We start from the raw sequence: 13032 nt of genomic DNA on the forward strand, positions 1-13032 counted from the left end.
GTTAAGCATGAGTTTCCATAGCAGGAGCTTCCAATGGCCACCCATATTGTTACAGGTCCTAACCAGTAGCCATACCTCCCAGCAGATCTTCCTGCTGGTGAACACTGCTCCAAGTGATCGTAACTCCAGACTTCTATTTCCTTGGAATCCCATTAAAACCTAAAAAGTTACGGGGCGCCTGGGTGGCACAGTGGTTAAGCGTCTGCCTTCAGCTCAGGGCGTGATCCTGGAGTTCTGGGATCGAGCCCCACATCAGGCTCCTCTGCTGGGAGCCTGCTTCTTCCTCTCCCACTCCCCCTGCTTGTGTTTCCTCTCTCACTGGCTGTCTCTATCTCAATAAATAAATAAAATCTTAAAAAAAAAAAACAAAACCTAAAAAGTTAAATTTTAAATTTTAAAGGACTTGAATCCCAAAGAACTTCTCAAAAAAGCTCCTGGTTTCCCTCAGTGGCTAATGGGAGCATTAGACTTCCAGCATCATTCCTCAAGGCCAGCTCTCAATAGGCTCCCTATTAAGCCTTAAGGGGCAGTTATAATGCCGCACTGTTCTTTCGGAGTTCTTTGTATCTCCATTGGCTATTCTACATACCTCTGGTAGAAGAATCCCACGGATGGAGATGCTGGGCTTCTGGCTTGAAAGACTGATGCATCTTTTCTCATTGTGGGGTCCCCTGTGTACTCCAGTTAGCTGAACAATCTATGTGTGTGGGAGGTCACAAGACAGCCATACCATGTTTGGAATAGTGTGACACAAAGACTACCACAACAGATGGTAGAAAATTGACAAAGACTCATACCAAAAACAGTGGAAGCCAACAATATTGTATGAATGAACTGAGTGTGCATAATAGCACTCAGGATGCTGTTTCTGCTGCCTTTCCCGTTTTCTTTTGGTAATTATTGAGGCAGAACACATGAATTGACTTTCCCAGAGCTCTAGGAAAGCCCCTGTCTTCCCTGGAAGGTTATCTCCCAAAAGTCACATTATAAAGCTCATAACTCCCTCCCAAAGTCCATGGAACTACAGTGTCTGTCTCATGCCCCACATGCTTCCCTTCTCCCACCACATCTCTACATTGAGGCATCTATGTAAACACAGTCCTGAAAATTGCCCCAGACCTTTTAGAGTTTCTTGACATAAATATGCAAACTTGCCTAATAACCCTGAGTTAAAAGTTACAAGTGACCTGAAAGAAAGAATCTTCACACTGGGATTCATCAGCTGAAATTATGGGTAAAGTTTAAAAATCAACAAATAAATAAAATGCAAAAAAATAAGCATTCATGTTGTAGAAAAATTTTCCTAAATCCTTGGATTTAATGTCATTTTCAGTACTTCATAATACCTCACTAGAAAGAGTATAAGAAATACTGACCACAGGGGCGCCTGGGTGGCTCAGTCATTAAGCGTCTGCCTTCGGCTCAGGGCGTGATCCTGGCGTTCTGGGATCGAGCCCCACATCAGGCTCCTCTGTTGGGAAGCCTGCTTCTTCCTCTCCCACTCCCCCTGCTTGTGTTCCCTCTCTCGCTGGCTGTCTCTCTCTCTGTTGAATGAATAAATAAAATCTTTAAAAAGAAAAAAAGAAATACCACAGATCAGAAAAAATTTAGCTAGAGAGGAATTCAGAGTGGGGAGAAAAAAATGGAGTTGGGTTTATTCTCATTAAAAAAAAGACCTCTGGAATGATATAAAAGAATATTTGAAAAAAGATGATAGTTTATCTTTTATTTTTAATGCTAAGGGTTTTCATTTTAAAGGACTTCAATCCCAAACAGAATAAATCAGTATAAATTGGATTGAAAAACATTGTTAATAGTGAATGAAGATGTATACATTCAAATTTTTTTCATATAGGTAATTAAATTCGAAATTTTGATCCCAATTTATTAATTCAAATTACTCTACTGAATTTTGGATTATATATGGTTTTGTGTTAAATTTGTCTGTGTTCCCTAAATTCTGACTTTTTTATATAACACCCATCACATCAGCACTTAGATTTGGATACTCCCTGTGTTTTGTATATTCTTTTCATAATGATGATTGACTAGAAGTCATTTGAAAATGCAAGATAATGACTACAGGTGTTTCTCAACCAATTAGATTCAGAGACCCTGTTATTATTCCCCTTGTCTTTATTAAATCTTAGACTAAATATGTAATTACTGTAGTATTTGTTTTATACCCCAGTCTTTTCAGGGAAAGGACCCCAATGCCCTAAGTGACATTCATAAAGCCTAGTTTCTTCTAACAAACTGAGTCTATGCAGAGTAATGATTTTTTAAGAAAATAGACAGCTGCACTTGGTTTGAAATTTTGGTTTATTCACAGATGAATAAAATATATTGAAAGTATTACCTCCTCTTCCTACCATCCATCTGCCCCAGGATGCTTCATGAACTGGTATCTCCAGTTTTTTGGTTTTGTTTGTTTTAATTAGGTAGGGGTGGTATGGATAAGAGCAGTTACTCTTTTTAATAAAAGTGGTGTTTTATATCCATTTGCCTGCTGTATCCTGGTGAAGTGCACATACACATAATACAATGTGTTGATAACTCTTAGTGTTGAAGTGTAACTTACATAGTGAGATGTTACTTTTCACATGGAGCTCCAGGTACCTCGAAATCTTGTGCTCTAAAACGAAATAATGTTTATTGAGTCCCATTAAATAAACATCAAATATATAGTTTCATGGTTTCTATTTATTAGTTTCATTTTGGAATTATGTTTTAATGAAAAAGCCTGCTGATAAGCTAATAAAAATAAATGTTGGAAGAGGTCAACCTGAGATTTAAATAAAAATTGGTGTGAGTCCATCTGATGTGAAAAGGGAAATCCAGTGCCTCCCTGAAATATTTTTTGGAGGACTTTCTTCTGATAGGTACTTTTAGCGTTGAGTTTCTACCCCCATTAAATTCTCAACCTCATTTTCCATACATGGGATGCTATAATAGTTTCATTGTGCAGTGAAACTTGTTATATGCACTGTGTTATTTTTCTGAAGCTTATCACCTAAAATATTAAAAATAAGTTTTTTTCTGTTTATAAAGTAATAATTATTCTTTGTAAACAATTTTGAAATTCTAGAATACTATAAAGGTAGAAAAAATAACCCCTAGATAATCCTTTTTAATGTTTTAACAATATTCCTTTAAAAAGGTGTTTGAATTTACTACTTAATTTTCAGATCTTTTAATCGAAATATACATTAATAAATGTATGACACATTTTTTCATGCCCCCTTCCAAAGTAACCATTATTCTGAATTCTATCACCATTAATTAGTGTTCCCTATTCTTCAGTGTCATATAGATGAAATCATACAGTGTATATACTTTTGTATCTGGCTTCTTTCATTCAGCGTAATGTCAGTGGTTCTTTTTTATTGATGCATATTATTCCACTGTATGAATATTCTACATTCTATCCATTTTCCTGTTGATATACATTTGGGGTGTTTTCAGTTTTGGGATGGATAGAACTGCTTTGAGAATTTTGTTTATTATTTTGTTCATTTCTCTTGGCTCTATATCTAAGAGTGAAAGTTTACTGTGTCATAGGTAGTTATGTATTTGGCTTTAGTAGATACTGACATACAGTTTTCCAGTTATTGTATTGGTCTGAATTACATGCATTCACTGTGCTGACAAAAATTGTTAGCATTTGTTGAACTAATGCAAGTCTTAATATGCTTTCTGGTCTTCAGATGTAAATTCTAATTAATCAACATTTCTTACTAACTCGACATTTCTTCCTAACTCTTTTTTCACTCTCTTCAAACATCTGATAAAGAAGATGGGTCTTCATGTCTACTTCTTTGGATCCTGTATTTGGATTTGGAATCTGACTTAGTATTTTAAGGATATATTTTACACTGTTTATTCTTAGTCTTAGCAACAGTCTATATATAATCAGTATGATTCATGAGGTAAAGAATAGTTATTAAACACTTAAGAAAAATCTTCCATGATTTCATTTATGGCTTGGGAGGATGAGGTACGAAAATACACTGATATGTATGAATATATGTGGATTCCCTAGAGGCTACATGCGTGTTGCTCACACTCCTAGGCATGCAGCTAATTAAGTAATAGTGGCTTGAATAGCTAAGCCATTTATTTATTTATATGTTGCAAACCGTTCATTAAATCCAAAATCATGAAAACTTCAAACACATTTTGTTATTTTCTCTGCTATTTTTTAGGAAGGAGAGGAAAAATTTCTTTTTTTTTTTAAGATTTATTTTTAAAATCTTTTTCTGATTATAAAATAACGTGTGTTCATTCCTGAGAATTTGTAAAACAGAAGATTATTTTAAAAGAATATAAAATTACTTTAACCATTATGAGATGATTACCATAAATTAAGACATTTGTTTCTTTTAAAAGTCATCTTGGAATTATGTCTGGGGTTGGTACAGATTGGGCTGAGCATTTTGGAGTCGCTGTGAAATGTGTAGAGTACCAAAAATCTGATACTGAAATCATTGGAGAGCTTGTGTATAATGAATAGGTTCTCTGTCATTGTCAGGTCACCAACTAGGTGTTTAAGTATCAGAATGAACTAAAAATTTAAGTACAGTTGATGGTCTTAATACACTGCAATTCTTACCCTGATAGCTGCTCAAATTGCGGTTTTCACAGGAGTCTTTTGAATTTGCCTCCTTTACCTTTTTGATACAGTCTTAACTGTCCTTGTTAGCTTCATTTTTATCCAATATGAAAAGGTAGTCCATGGGGGCGCCTGGGTGGCTCAGTCGTTAAGCATCTGCCTTCTGCTCAGGGTGTGATCCCGGAGTTCTGGGATCAAGCCCCACGTCAGGCTCTTCTGCTGGGAGCCTCCTTCTTCCTCTCCCACTCCCCCTGCTTGTGTTCCGTCTCTTGCTGGTTGTCTCTCTCTCTGTCAAATAAATAAAATAGATCTTTAAAAAGAAAAGGTAGTCCATGAATAAATGTATTTATCTTACACATTCCTTGCGCTAGACCTGGAATAAAACCATTCTCCAAGAAGTCTTAGTTTCTTTTAGTGGAAAATAGTATTTCAAGAGCATGATTGTGGCCTAGGGATGCTTATTCCTCCTGAGTTCTCACTGTACCTAAGCCTTTTCAGGGAGCAGATGTAGGAAAAAATATGTGTGTGTGTGTGTGTGTGTGTGTGTGTGTGTGTATGTGTTTGTGTGTGTGTTAGGAGATCAAATACATCATAAGTTTACGCTGATATTTCTAGTTCAAATTCAGAAATATGGAATTTAACTTAACCGGTTGCTTTTGTATTATATCTGTATTTTGTGACTTCCTCACTAAGAATCCCAGTACTCACCAAGTGAGCCACCAAGTGGCTTGCTTGCTTTATCCCATATTATACACCCAGCAGTCTCTGAATAATAATATCACCACCATCACCACGAAAAGCAGTTAAATGTTTGGAGGGAGGTGTCCGCTATGTCCTTTCTCCCCCACCCTATATGGTCGCATTCTACACTGTCAGAAATGCTGTATAGCCACTGTTCACTATGTACCCTCCTCTTTAACCTTCATTTAATCTTAGTTCTAAAGATAAGCTATATTGAATGTTCATATACCAGTTTTTATATTAATATCTCTCAGATATCTTTGTTTTCTGAGCTTTTTCTCTAATAGGGTTTTTCAGAAAGGGCCCACAGGAACAATATGCTGTAAATTCTTACATGTTTTATTTTTACTTTATTTATTTATTTTTTTAGAGAGAGAGCATGGCAGGGAAGGGGCAGAGGCCGAGGGAGAGAAAGAATCCCAAGAAGGTTCCACACCCAGATGCCTGGCTTGATCTCACAACCCTGAGATCATGACCTGAGCCGAAATCAAGAGCTGGCTGCTCAGCCAAGCGAGCCACCCAGGCACCCCAATTCTTGCCTATTTTTGGCAGTTTGTCTTGAATGTCAGTCCTGGAGGATAAAAATTCTTTAATTCACATTTTCTTTCTTCAAGTATCCTAAATGTTAATCCACTTTTTTGGTATAAAGCGTTGCTTAAATAAATAAATAAATAAATATTGCTGTCAAAAAGCCTGATGATGAGTTAATTTTCTTTTACTTAAAGGTTCATGTTCTCTCTGCCTAGATGTTCTGATGGTTTTTCCTTTTTCTTTATATTTCAGAAATTTTACTAGCATACATGTTGGTGTTGGTGGATTTTATTAGGTACATGGCATGCTCTTTCAAATCACTTTTTGTTTCAGTAAAGTTTTCTTGATTTATAGCATTTGTTTTCTTCTCCAGGACCTCCTACTAGCCATATGTTAGATCTTCTTTGCCCATCTACAATATTTATCATTTTTTCTTGACACACTTTCATTCTTTTTTTTTATTCCAATTCCTTCCTGAGTTTTATCAACATATTTCTAAGTTTTACTAACTCTGACTTATGTTGCTATTTTATGTCATTATTTGTTTCCTTTTTATCATTTATATCTACTCTCATTTTCTTTATAGTCTTTTAAAATAATATAGTTTGGATGTGTTTTCTGGGCATGTATTTCTGACATGCTTTTATTATCTGTCAGGATTTATTCTGTCCTTTATTATTTTCATCTAATAATGTATGGGATTGGGCTTCAATAATTTTGTTTTTCCTATTTCTTATGTAAAATTAGTCTTCTTGAACTTTGTTCCATAAGGACGCTTGATTTAGACAGCTTTTCGAACTTCACAGAGATCCCTCTTTCATTGTTTCATGTGGTCTTATAAACAGGCAGTTTACTTCCTCCGATTTTGAACCTTTGTTCCTCTCCTCATTTTTACCTAGACCTTCTCTTTCAATGTCTTTGTTGTCTCTGACCTGCTCAATTTTGATTCCATTCCCACGAGCATGGAGTCCTCCCGTGGGAGAGAGCTCTGGTTTGTAAGATTTATTTGACTGGGCAGAACCCCCTGCCCTCAGATTGGTCTCCCACGCTTCACTGCTGGCTGTTCTGAAGCTCTCTCTTCAGAAGCATCAGATATCCTGTGGCATCTCTTTGTTCCCACACATATGCTGACACAGTGCTTGTCTTGGGTGGTGGATGATTTTCTCCCCCTGGGATTGAAGGGACCCCTTGCCATCTAATTTTGTTGTAAATATTGCCCGTGGAATTTTGATGTCACAATATAGTTATTCTGTTTTTATGTGGAAAATGGAAACATCTCAAATCTATGCTACTGTTATTACTTGTATCTTCCCAGAATTCTCAAAGTCCTTTTGAAACACTCAGGCTTGGGGTGGCTGGGTGGCTCAGTTGGTTGAGCATCTGCCTTTGGCTTGGGTCATGATCTCAGGGTCCTGTGATTGAGCCCCATGTCGGGCTCCCTGCTCAGCGGGGAGTCTGCTTCTTTCTCTCCCTCTGCCCTTCCCCCTGCTTGTGCTCTCTCGCTCATGCTCTCTCTCTCAAATAAGTAAATGATACCTTAAAAACAAAATAAAACACTTAGGTTCATTTACCATGGCCCTTCATCTTTGCATCTAGGAGTATATTGACAGAACATGTAGACTAGCCAGTGTACTCTGTGTGTGTGTGTGTGTGTGTGTGTGTGTGTGTGTGTACATGTGGGTTTATTTGGGGAAGTGGGGTACAGCTGCCGACAGTGTTGCTATATACGTATGTGGGTGTATCCTAAAAGTCCAATGTTTTGACCAGAAATACTTTGCACATTTTGAACACGGGAAGTTTTCCCTTTGGTTTGTGGCATGGGCACGGTTTGTAGAGCTAGTCTTTATTTTCAGATGTATTTTTGTCTCTTGGAATGACACTGGCACTACAACATTGCTAATTACCCTGTGATGGGTTAGTTTGTCTGCAACTTTTTCCCCCCTATAATCCATAGCTATACTGATCTGGAGAAAACTGTGCTTTCAGTTGTGTTTGGAATATTTTTGTTTGCCACTTACTTCAATTGATTTTTTGGTGGAGGCCTGGATAGGTCCAGTACCATTTCCAGGCTTCGTGAACAATTTCATTTTGTCACTTATAAACCACTTGGTAAGCTATTGATCTTGAAATGATAGTCCAAAGCTTGGGGCGATGGAGAGTTGCTTTTAATTTAAGACAAATTCCTATTAACGTTAATAGAAATTATGCTCCTTTCCTACTTAGGCCATCATCTATTTGTGATTGGTTAACATGGCAACTGAAAACAGAATTATACAAAAATGCAATTTATCAAGTGGTTCCATTTAAATGCAGATTTTATACTCTGCAGATTTAACAGTAAGATTATTGAAGTTCAGAAATAGATCTATAGTAGAGTATACAAACTCAGAAAATAGTCAAAGCCTTCCCTATGTGTAAGGCACATAGACTGGTTTGTGATGCGAAAGATTGTAAATTAAATGCTTGCAATGGCCAGAGGTATGAAATGTAAACGAGACCAAGTGTAACCAGTAGGGTTGTTGGAGACTAACGTTACCTGGAGAATGTAAATGTCTATAAAGTACTACGAAGGTAACAGAAAATGCCGGTGTCCTCAGTACACACACACACACACACACCATGTATGCCTGCAAGTTTGTGACACTTGATTCAGTGTGAAAGGGGTTTATATAAAGTTCTATTGAACTGATTAACCAATTTATCAGCATATATGAGATCTAAAAAATTATAGATGAATTGTTTTAAGACAAATAAAAGCTTCCCATATATACTCAAGAAAACTCAGAAATGTTTAGAAGAGTATGTGAATAACCACACTTTTTATAGAAAAAATATATACTTTATTTTCAACTAGAAAGGTGCAAACATGTAACTTTTGGTCACATTCTCAACAAGTAAACTGTCCAAAAAACAGTCATAGTCAAGGTAGAAACAAATGCTTCCAGGTGGAAAAACTGATCAGCTATACAGAGCCACTCATGTTTTCATAAAGGCCATTTGTTCATTAATAGTGAGGCTACCACATTTCCAACTGACAAATCAGACTTCCGAGGACATCACTGCCTCTTATTCAGGAAACAATCTGTTTTGATGGACTGTCACTCTGAGCAGAATTTCCATTTGAATATCCATTTCATGCTTTGACTTATCAGACAAGCTTTACGTCCTACCTATGGTGTTCAGAATTGAGGCTAACATTTGAAATACCAAAGCATTAAAAACATAAACAAAAAGGCACAAACAACTTTAAATTAACTTAGATAACTGTACAAATATATATATATATATATATATATATATATACACACAATATTTACAGTATCAATAAAAAAAAGTTCTGGCTTGTTACAGGCAAAGTTGCTTGCCACAAGCTGTCCAGTCTAATAGACAGGATTCTGATTCCTGAACAGTATCATTCAAATCAGAATGTCAGAGCTCAATCTGCTGTTCTGACTTAAAGAAGAACTTGACCCAGCCTCAAGAAGGCTGGAGAACGTACATCCTAGCTGTCGCTAGAGCTACAGGCAAATCAGTGGGCATGCTAAAATTTTCCTTCTCAATTATACTCCAAAGAGCAGGCACATACTACTTTAAGATGACAATTGTTTCTACAGGTGCCCTCCCACTGCTCCTAAAGCCACCCCTCAGTATACATTCGGGTGCTATGTGCTAATGTAATCCCACTGTCAAGTCTTAACTTTCTTCAAACCAGTGTCTGGGTTGATAGACTATTTGAAGGTCACATGGCACAATATTTTGAATGTGGTGGGACTTTTTCTTTCCCCCAGTTAGAAAAACAGATTTAAATAACTTGCACTACTGAAATCATGTTTACACAAAAATGAGATGTGAATCAGTTCAAGTTATAGCCTAATGAGTTAATGTCTCTCACACTCCCTAGCTTTATGCCATGTCTCCATACATCTTCCTGTAGTACAGGGACTCAAAGATGTCATTGTCTCCGGGACAGTTGTAATGGCAGGCACAGGTCTTGATGAACATCATACTCTTCTTCATGACTTCCCCGTCGGGGCACTTGAACTCCACAGGAAGAGTGGTGGTTCTGTGGGGGGTGCAGCACCGGCCATCAGTGCACACGCCACAGAACTTAGCCCGGTATGTCTTCACGCTGGTACAGCCAGAAAGCTCAAACTTGACAGGCTTGGAGATTTTGGGGGTACGGATGCACTTTTTGCCCTTCTAAGGAAGACAAAGCAGAAGGAAAAAAAAAATCAATGACTCTATAAGGGGAGTGGCTTTCTTCAAGCTCTGTGTGTTTTATTCTTAAGTTGTCTGACTTTTGTTTATATTTTGAGGAGAGGAAGTTTGAGTCTCATTTGCCAGTTTTCCAAAAATAGACATAGCCTCTCTTGGGATGTCTTGAATTAACTAACAGTGTGGAGAATTTCATAGTGGAAAGCTGGTGGTTCCTATTACACAACATCTCATTCCAGCAACACAGCTCGATGGTTAGGTATTTTTGGAGATAAAAGGTCTATAATAATCGGGGTGGTGAGACCCAACTTTGGTCTTATCCATTATCATTCCAAAAAAATTAGTTAATAGGAGCAGAAAATGTACCTTAATGTTCTCTTCCAGGTCAGCTTCGCAAGGCCTGACCATGCAGAGGCGGCTCTGCTTCTCCAGCCTGCAGAAGGCGTTGTCATTGGTAACCCGGGTGGAGATGCCCATCCCACACGTCTTGGAACAGGCACTCCACTCTGTGGTCTGGACCAGGCAGTTGGCCCGGATCATAGTTGGGTCTGGGCCAAACGTGTCTTCCAGTCGGTAAGCTGTGAGAGCAGAGCACACAAACACAAGGTAAGACGCCAGGATAAGACATTTCCCCCTTCCCTTGGCAGAGTCAGGAGTCAGCCCCTGGGGGTTGGATCACAACACTGACTTAGAGGCAGATTTAACTCACCGGCAAGGGCAGGGCCAACCACGGTGTGGTCCTTGGGCTCGTCGCATACCCACTCCTCGCAGCATTTCCCGGGCAGCTTGACCCTCCGCGGGAAAGGGCAGTCAGGGCTGGGCAGGCGGACGTCCATGCTGCACAGGGGCACGCAGCCCACCGCCCCGTCCAGGCAAGTGCACTGGTACTTGCAGCTGCTCTGGAAGGACTCTCCGCTCCGGTACACCGTTCCTCCGAAGACGCAGGGGGCACCATCTTTAGCTGAAGGGAACAAGGGACGGGGGGATGCAAGGGTCAGGTCATCGGTAGCAGCAGGCGAGTCAGGGATGCGCGGGGAGCAGGGCTCCGGGGGGCAGGGCTCCCAGCACCCGCGCCGGCGGAGGGGGCGAGGGGTCCGGCTCCGAGCCGCAGCTCTTACCGGTGCACACGCCGATCTTGCGGTTGGCCGGAGAGCCGAAGTCGCAGAAGAGGCCCTTGTGCGGGTCGCAGGGGTCGCGCTCGGTGCACAGCTCGCCCAGTTGCTTGGCACACACGCGGCAGCAGCCGCAGCCGTCCAGCACTAGGCTGACGCCCGCCGGGCAGCTGGGCGCCGGCGCGGCCGCACACTGGCACGGGCCGCCGCACTCCTGGCCGGCGGCGGGCTGCGGGGAGGAGGGGGCGGTCAGCGGGCGCACGCCGCTCGGCGCCCCGGGCCCTGCCCCGCCCTGCCCGCACGCCCTCCCCCAGGCGCCGGCCGCCGCGGCGCTCTCGGCTTACCCGGCCACAGAGGGCGAACAGGAGCACGAAGGCGCAGCGGACGGGGCCCAGGCCGGCGGCGGACATGGTGGGCGCTGCGGGCGGGGCGGGCGGCGGGCGGAGAGCGCGGCTGAGGGCGCGGCGGCGGCGGGGTGCGCGGCGGTCCCGGCGCTGGGTCGCGGGCTCGGGCCGGAGCTGGGTGCCGGGGCGCTCCGAGCTGAGGTCTGGGAGCTGTCGGCCGGGGCGGCTGCCGTCGGGGGAGGGGAGGCGGTCGGTCGCCGGGGTTGGAGTTGCACTGGCTGCCTCCTCTCAGCGGGAAGAGTTGTTGTGTGAGGCTGAGGCGGGCGGCCCGCGGCTTTTATACGCTCCGGGCGGCTCCGGCTCGCCAATGAGCTGAATGGAGTCCTACACAAACAGGGACATTCCTCGCATTCCTCTCCACCTTCCTGCCTCATCAACTCACACCGGATTGATCCTGACCCCTTGACACTCAGCATTCCTCCCGTCTGAAAAAGCTGGCACGCTCCAGCTAACCAAAAAAAAAAAAAAAAAAACAAAAAAAAAAACAACGCTCAGTATTTCCAGCACCAAATAGGATTTTTTCCCCTTGCTTCTTCGCACCACTCCTGATTTATATCATTGAAAAACACATCAGCAATTACTGTTAATTTTTTGGTACCACTCCCTTCTGTTTCTAATAGCTGTTCCCGCGCTACCCTCTGACTTAAATGCTTTTTAGGAGGTGGGTAGCCCAAGAGGCTAGCAGCAGGGATTCCTAAAAAATTCGGAAGGGTTTCCTTTTTATTATTTTTGTAATATTTTAATTTTAGAGGCTGTGGGCCTTTGACACTCTTCGGAGAGCAGAAAAGGAGTTGGTTGCTTTTGACCAGCTGAAATCCCCAAGAAGCCTACCTGCACACTCTACATTCCATATTGGAGATGTAGGAATTCGATCTTTTCTCACTTGAGATAAGGGTTGGGATGCCTATTGCGGGACTAGACAGAGAACAAAGCCAGGGGTCAAGAGTATGCATGCAGTTTTCTGGGGGAGATTTCCAGCACTCTTGCTTTGTTTTCTCTTAATATGTGTAACTGTTTTATTGTTGGGGATATAGGGAGGAAAAAGATGGATGCGCATCAGCGTTTCCAGAAAAGTGGGTCTGTTGTTATGTCAGAGCCCATGACTTTGTGTTGAGTAGGTAGAGGCTCTGGGTGTTGGGAAAAGAGGGGATGCAGACAGGAGGGCCAGCAAGAAGCTTGGGGTTACTTGGGGTGTTCTAAGTACAGTTTGGGTCTTTGAGAAATGAATGATATTTTTATACTAAAACCTATAATCTTCTAATGTGGATTGGACTTGGTTTGTCCTGAGGTAAAAAATCTGATAATATAACAAGAACAGTGTACCCTATTATTTCTGGTTATGAACTAAGAGTGTCAGTGAATAATATATTTCAGTAATAACTCTCCACACTTCTGTGAATAGTGATTGTGACTTACC

At 41.3% G+C, this 13032-nt stretch overlaps 1 protein-coding gene across 1 annotated transcript; it reads right to left on the reverse strand.

Moving 5' to 3' along the window:
* Window positions 1-8702: 8702 nt before the first annotated feature.
* Window positions 8703-11641, reverse strand: CCN2 (cellular communication network factor 2). The gene is made up of 5 exons (XM_040627803.1): window positions 11556-11641; window positions 11218-11440; window positions 10809-11060; window positions 10466-10677; window positions 8703-10084 (listed from the first exon to the last, which is right to left on the reverse strand). The coding sequence occupies exons 1-5, from the start codon at window positions 11619-11621 to the stop codon at window positions 9788-9790; spliced, it is 1050 nt and encodes a 349-aa protein (XP_040483737.1). The 5' UTR covers window positions 11622-11641; the 3' UTR covers window positions 8703-9787.
* Window positions 11642-13032: the final 1391 nt, after the last annotated feature.

Source organism: Ursus maritimus, unplaced genomic scaffold, assembly GCF_017311325.1.
Source record: "Ursus maritimus isolate PB19 unplaced genomic scaffold, ASM1731132v1 scaffold_13, whole genome shotgun sequence".
In the NCBI taxonomy this organism is placed as follows: domain Eukaryota; kingdom Metazoa; phylum Chordata; class Mammalia; order Carnivora; family Ursidae; genus Ursus; species Ursus maritimus.

Bases quoted from the DNA above. Each gene is read 5' to 3' on its own strand.
- CCN2 (XM_040627803.1), bottom strand. From the start codon at position 11,621: ATGTCCGCCGCCGGCCTGGGCCCCGTCCGCTGCGCCTTCGTGCTCCTG. The intron at 11,441-11,555 runs GTAAGCCGAGAG...TCCTCCCCGCAG, and splicing joins TGTTCGCCCTCTGTGGCCGG to CCCGCCGCCGGCCAGGAGTG. The intron at 10,678-10,808 runs GTGAGTTAAATC...CTGCTCTCACAG, and splicing joins GGTTGGCCCTGCCCTTGCCG to CTTACCGACTGGAAGACACG.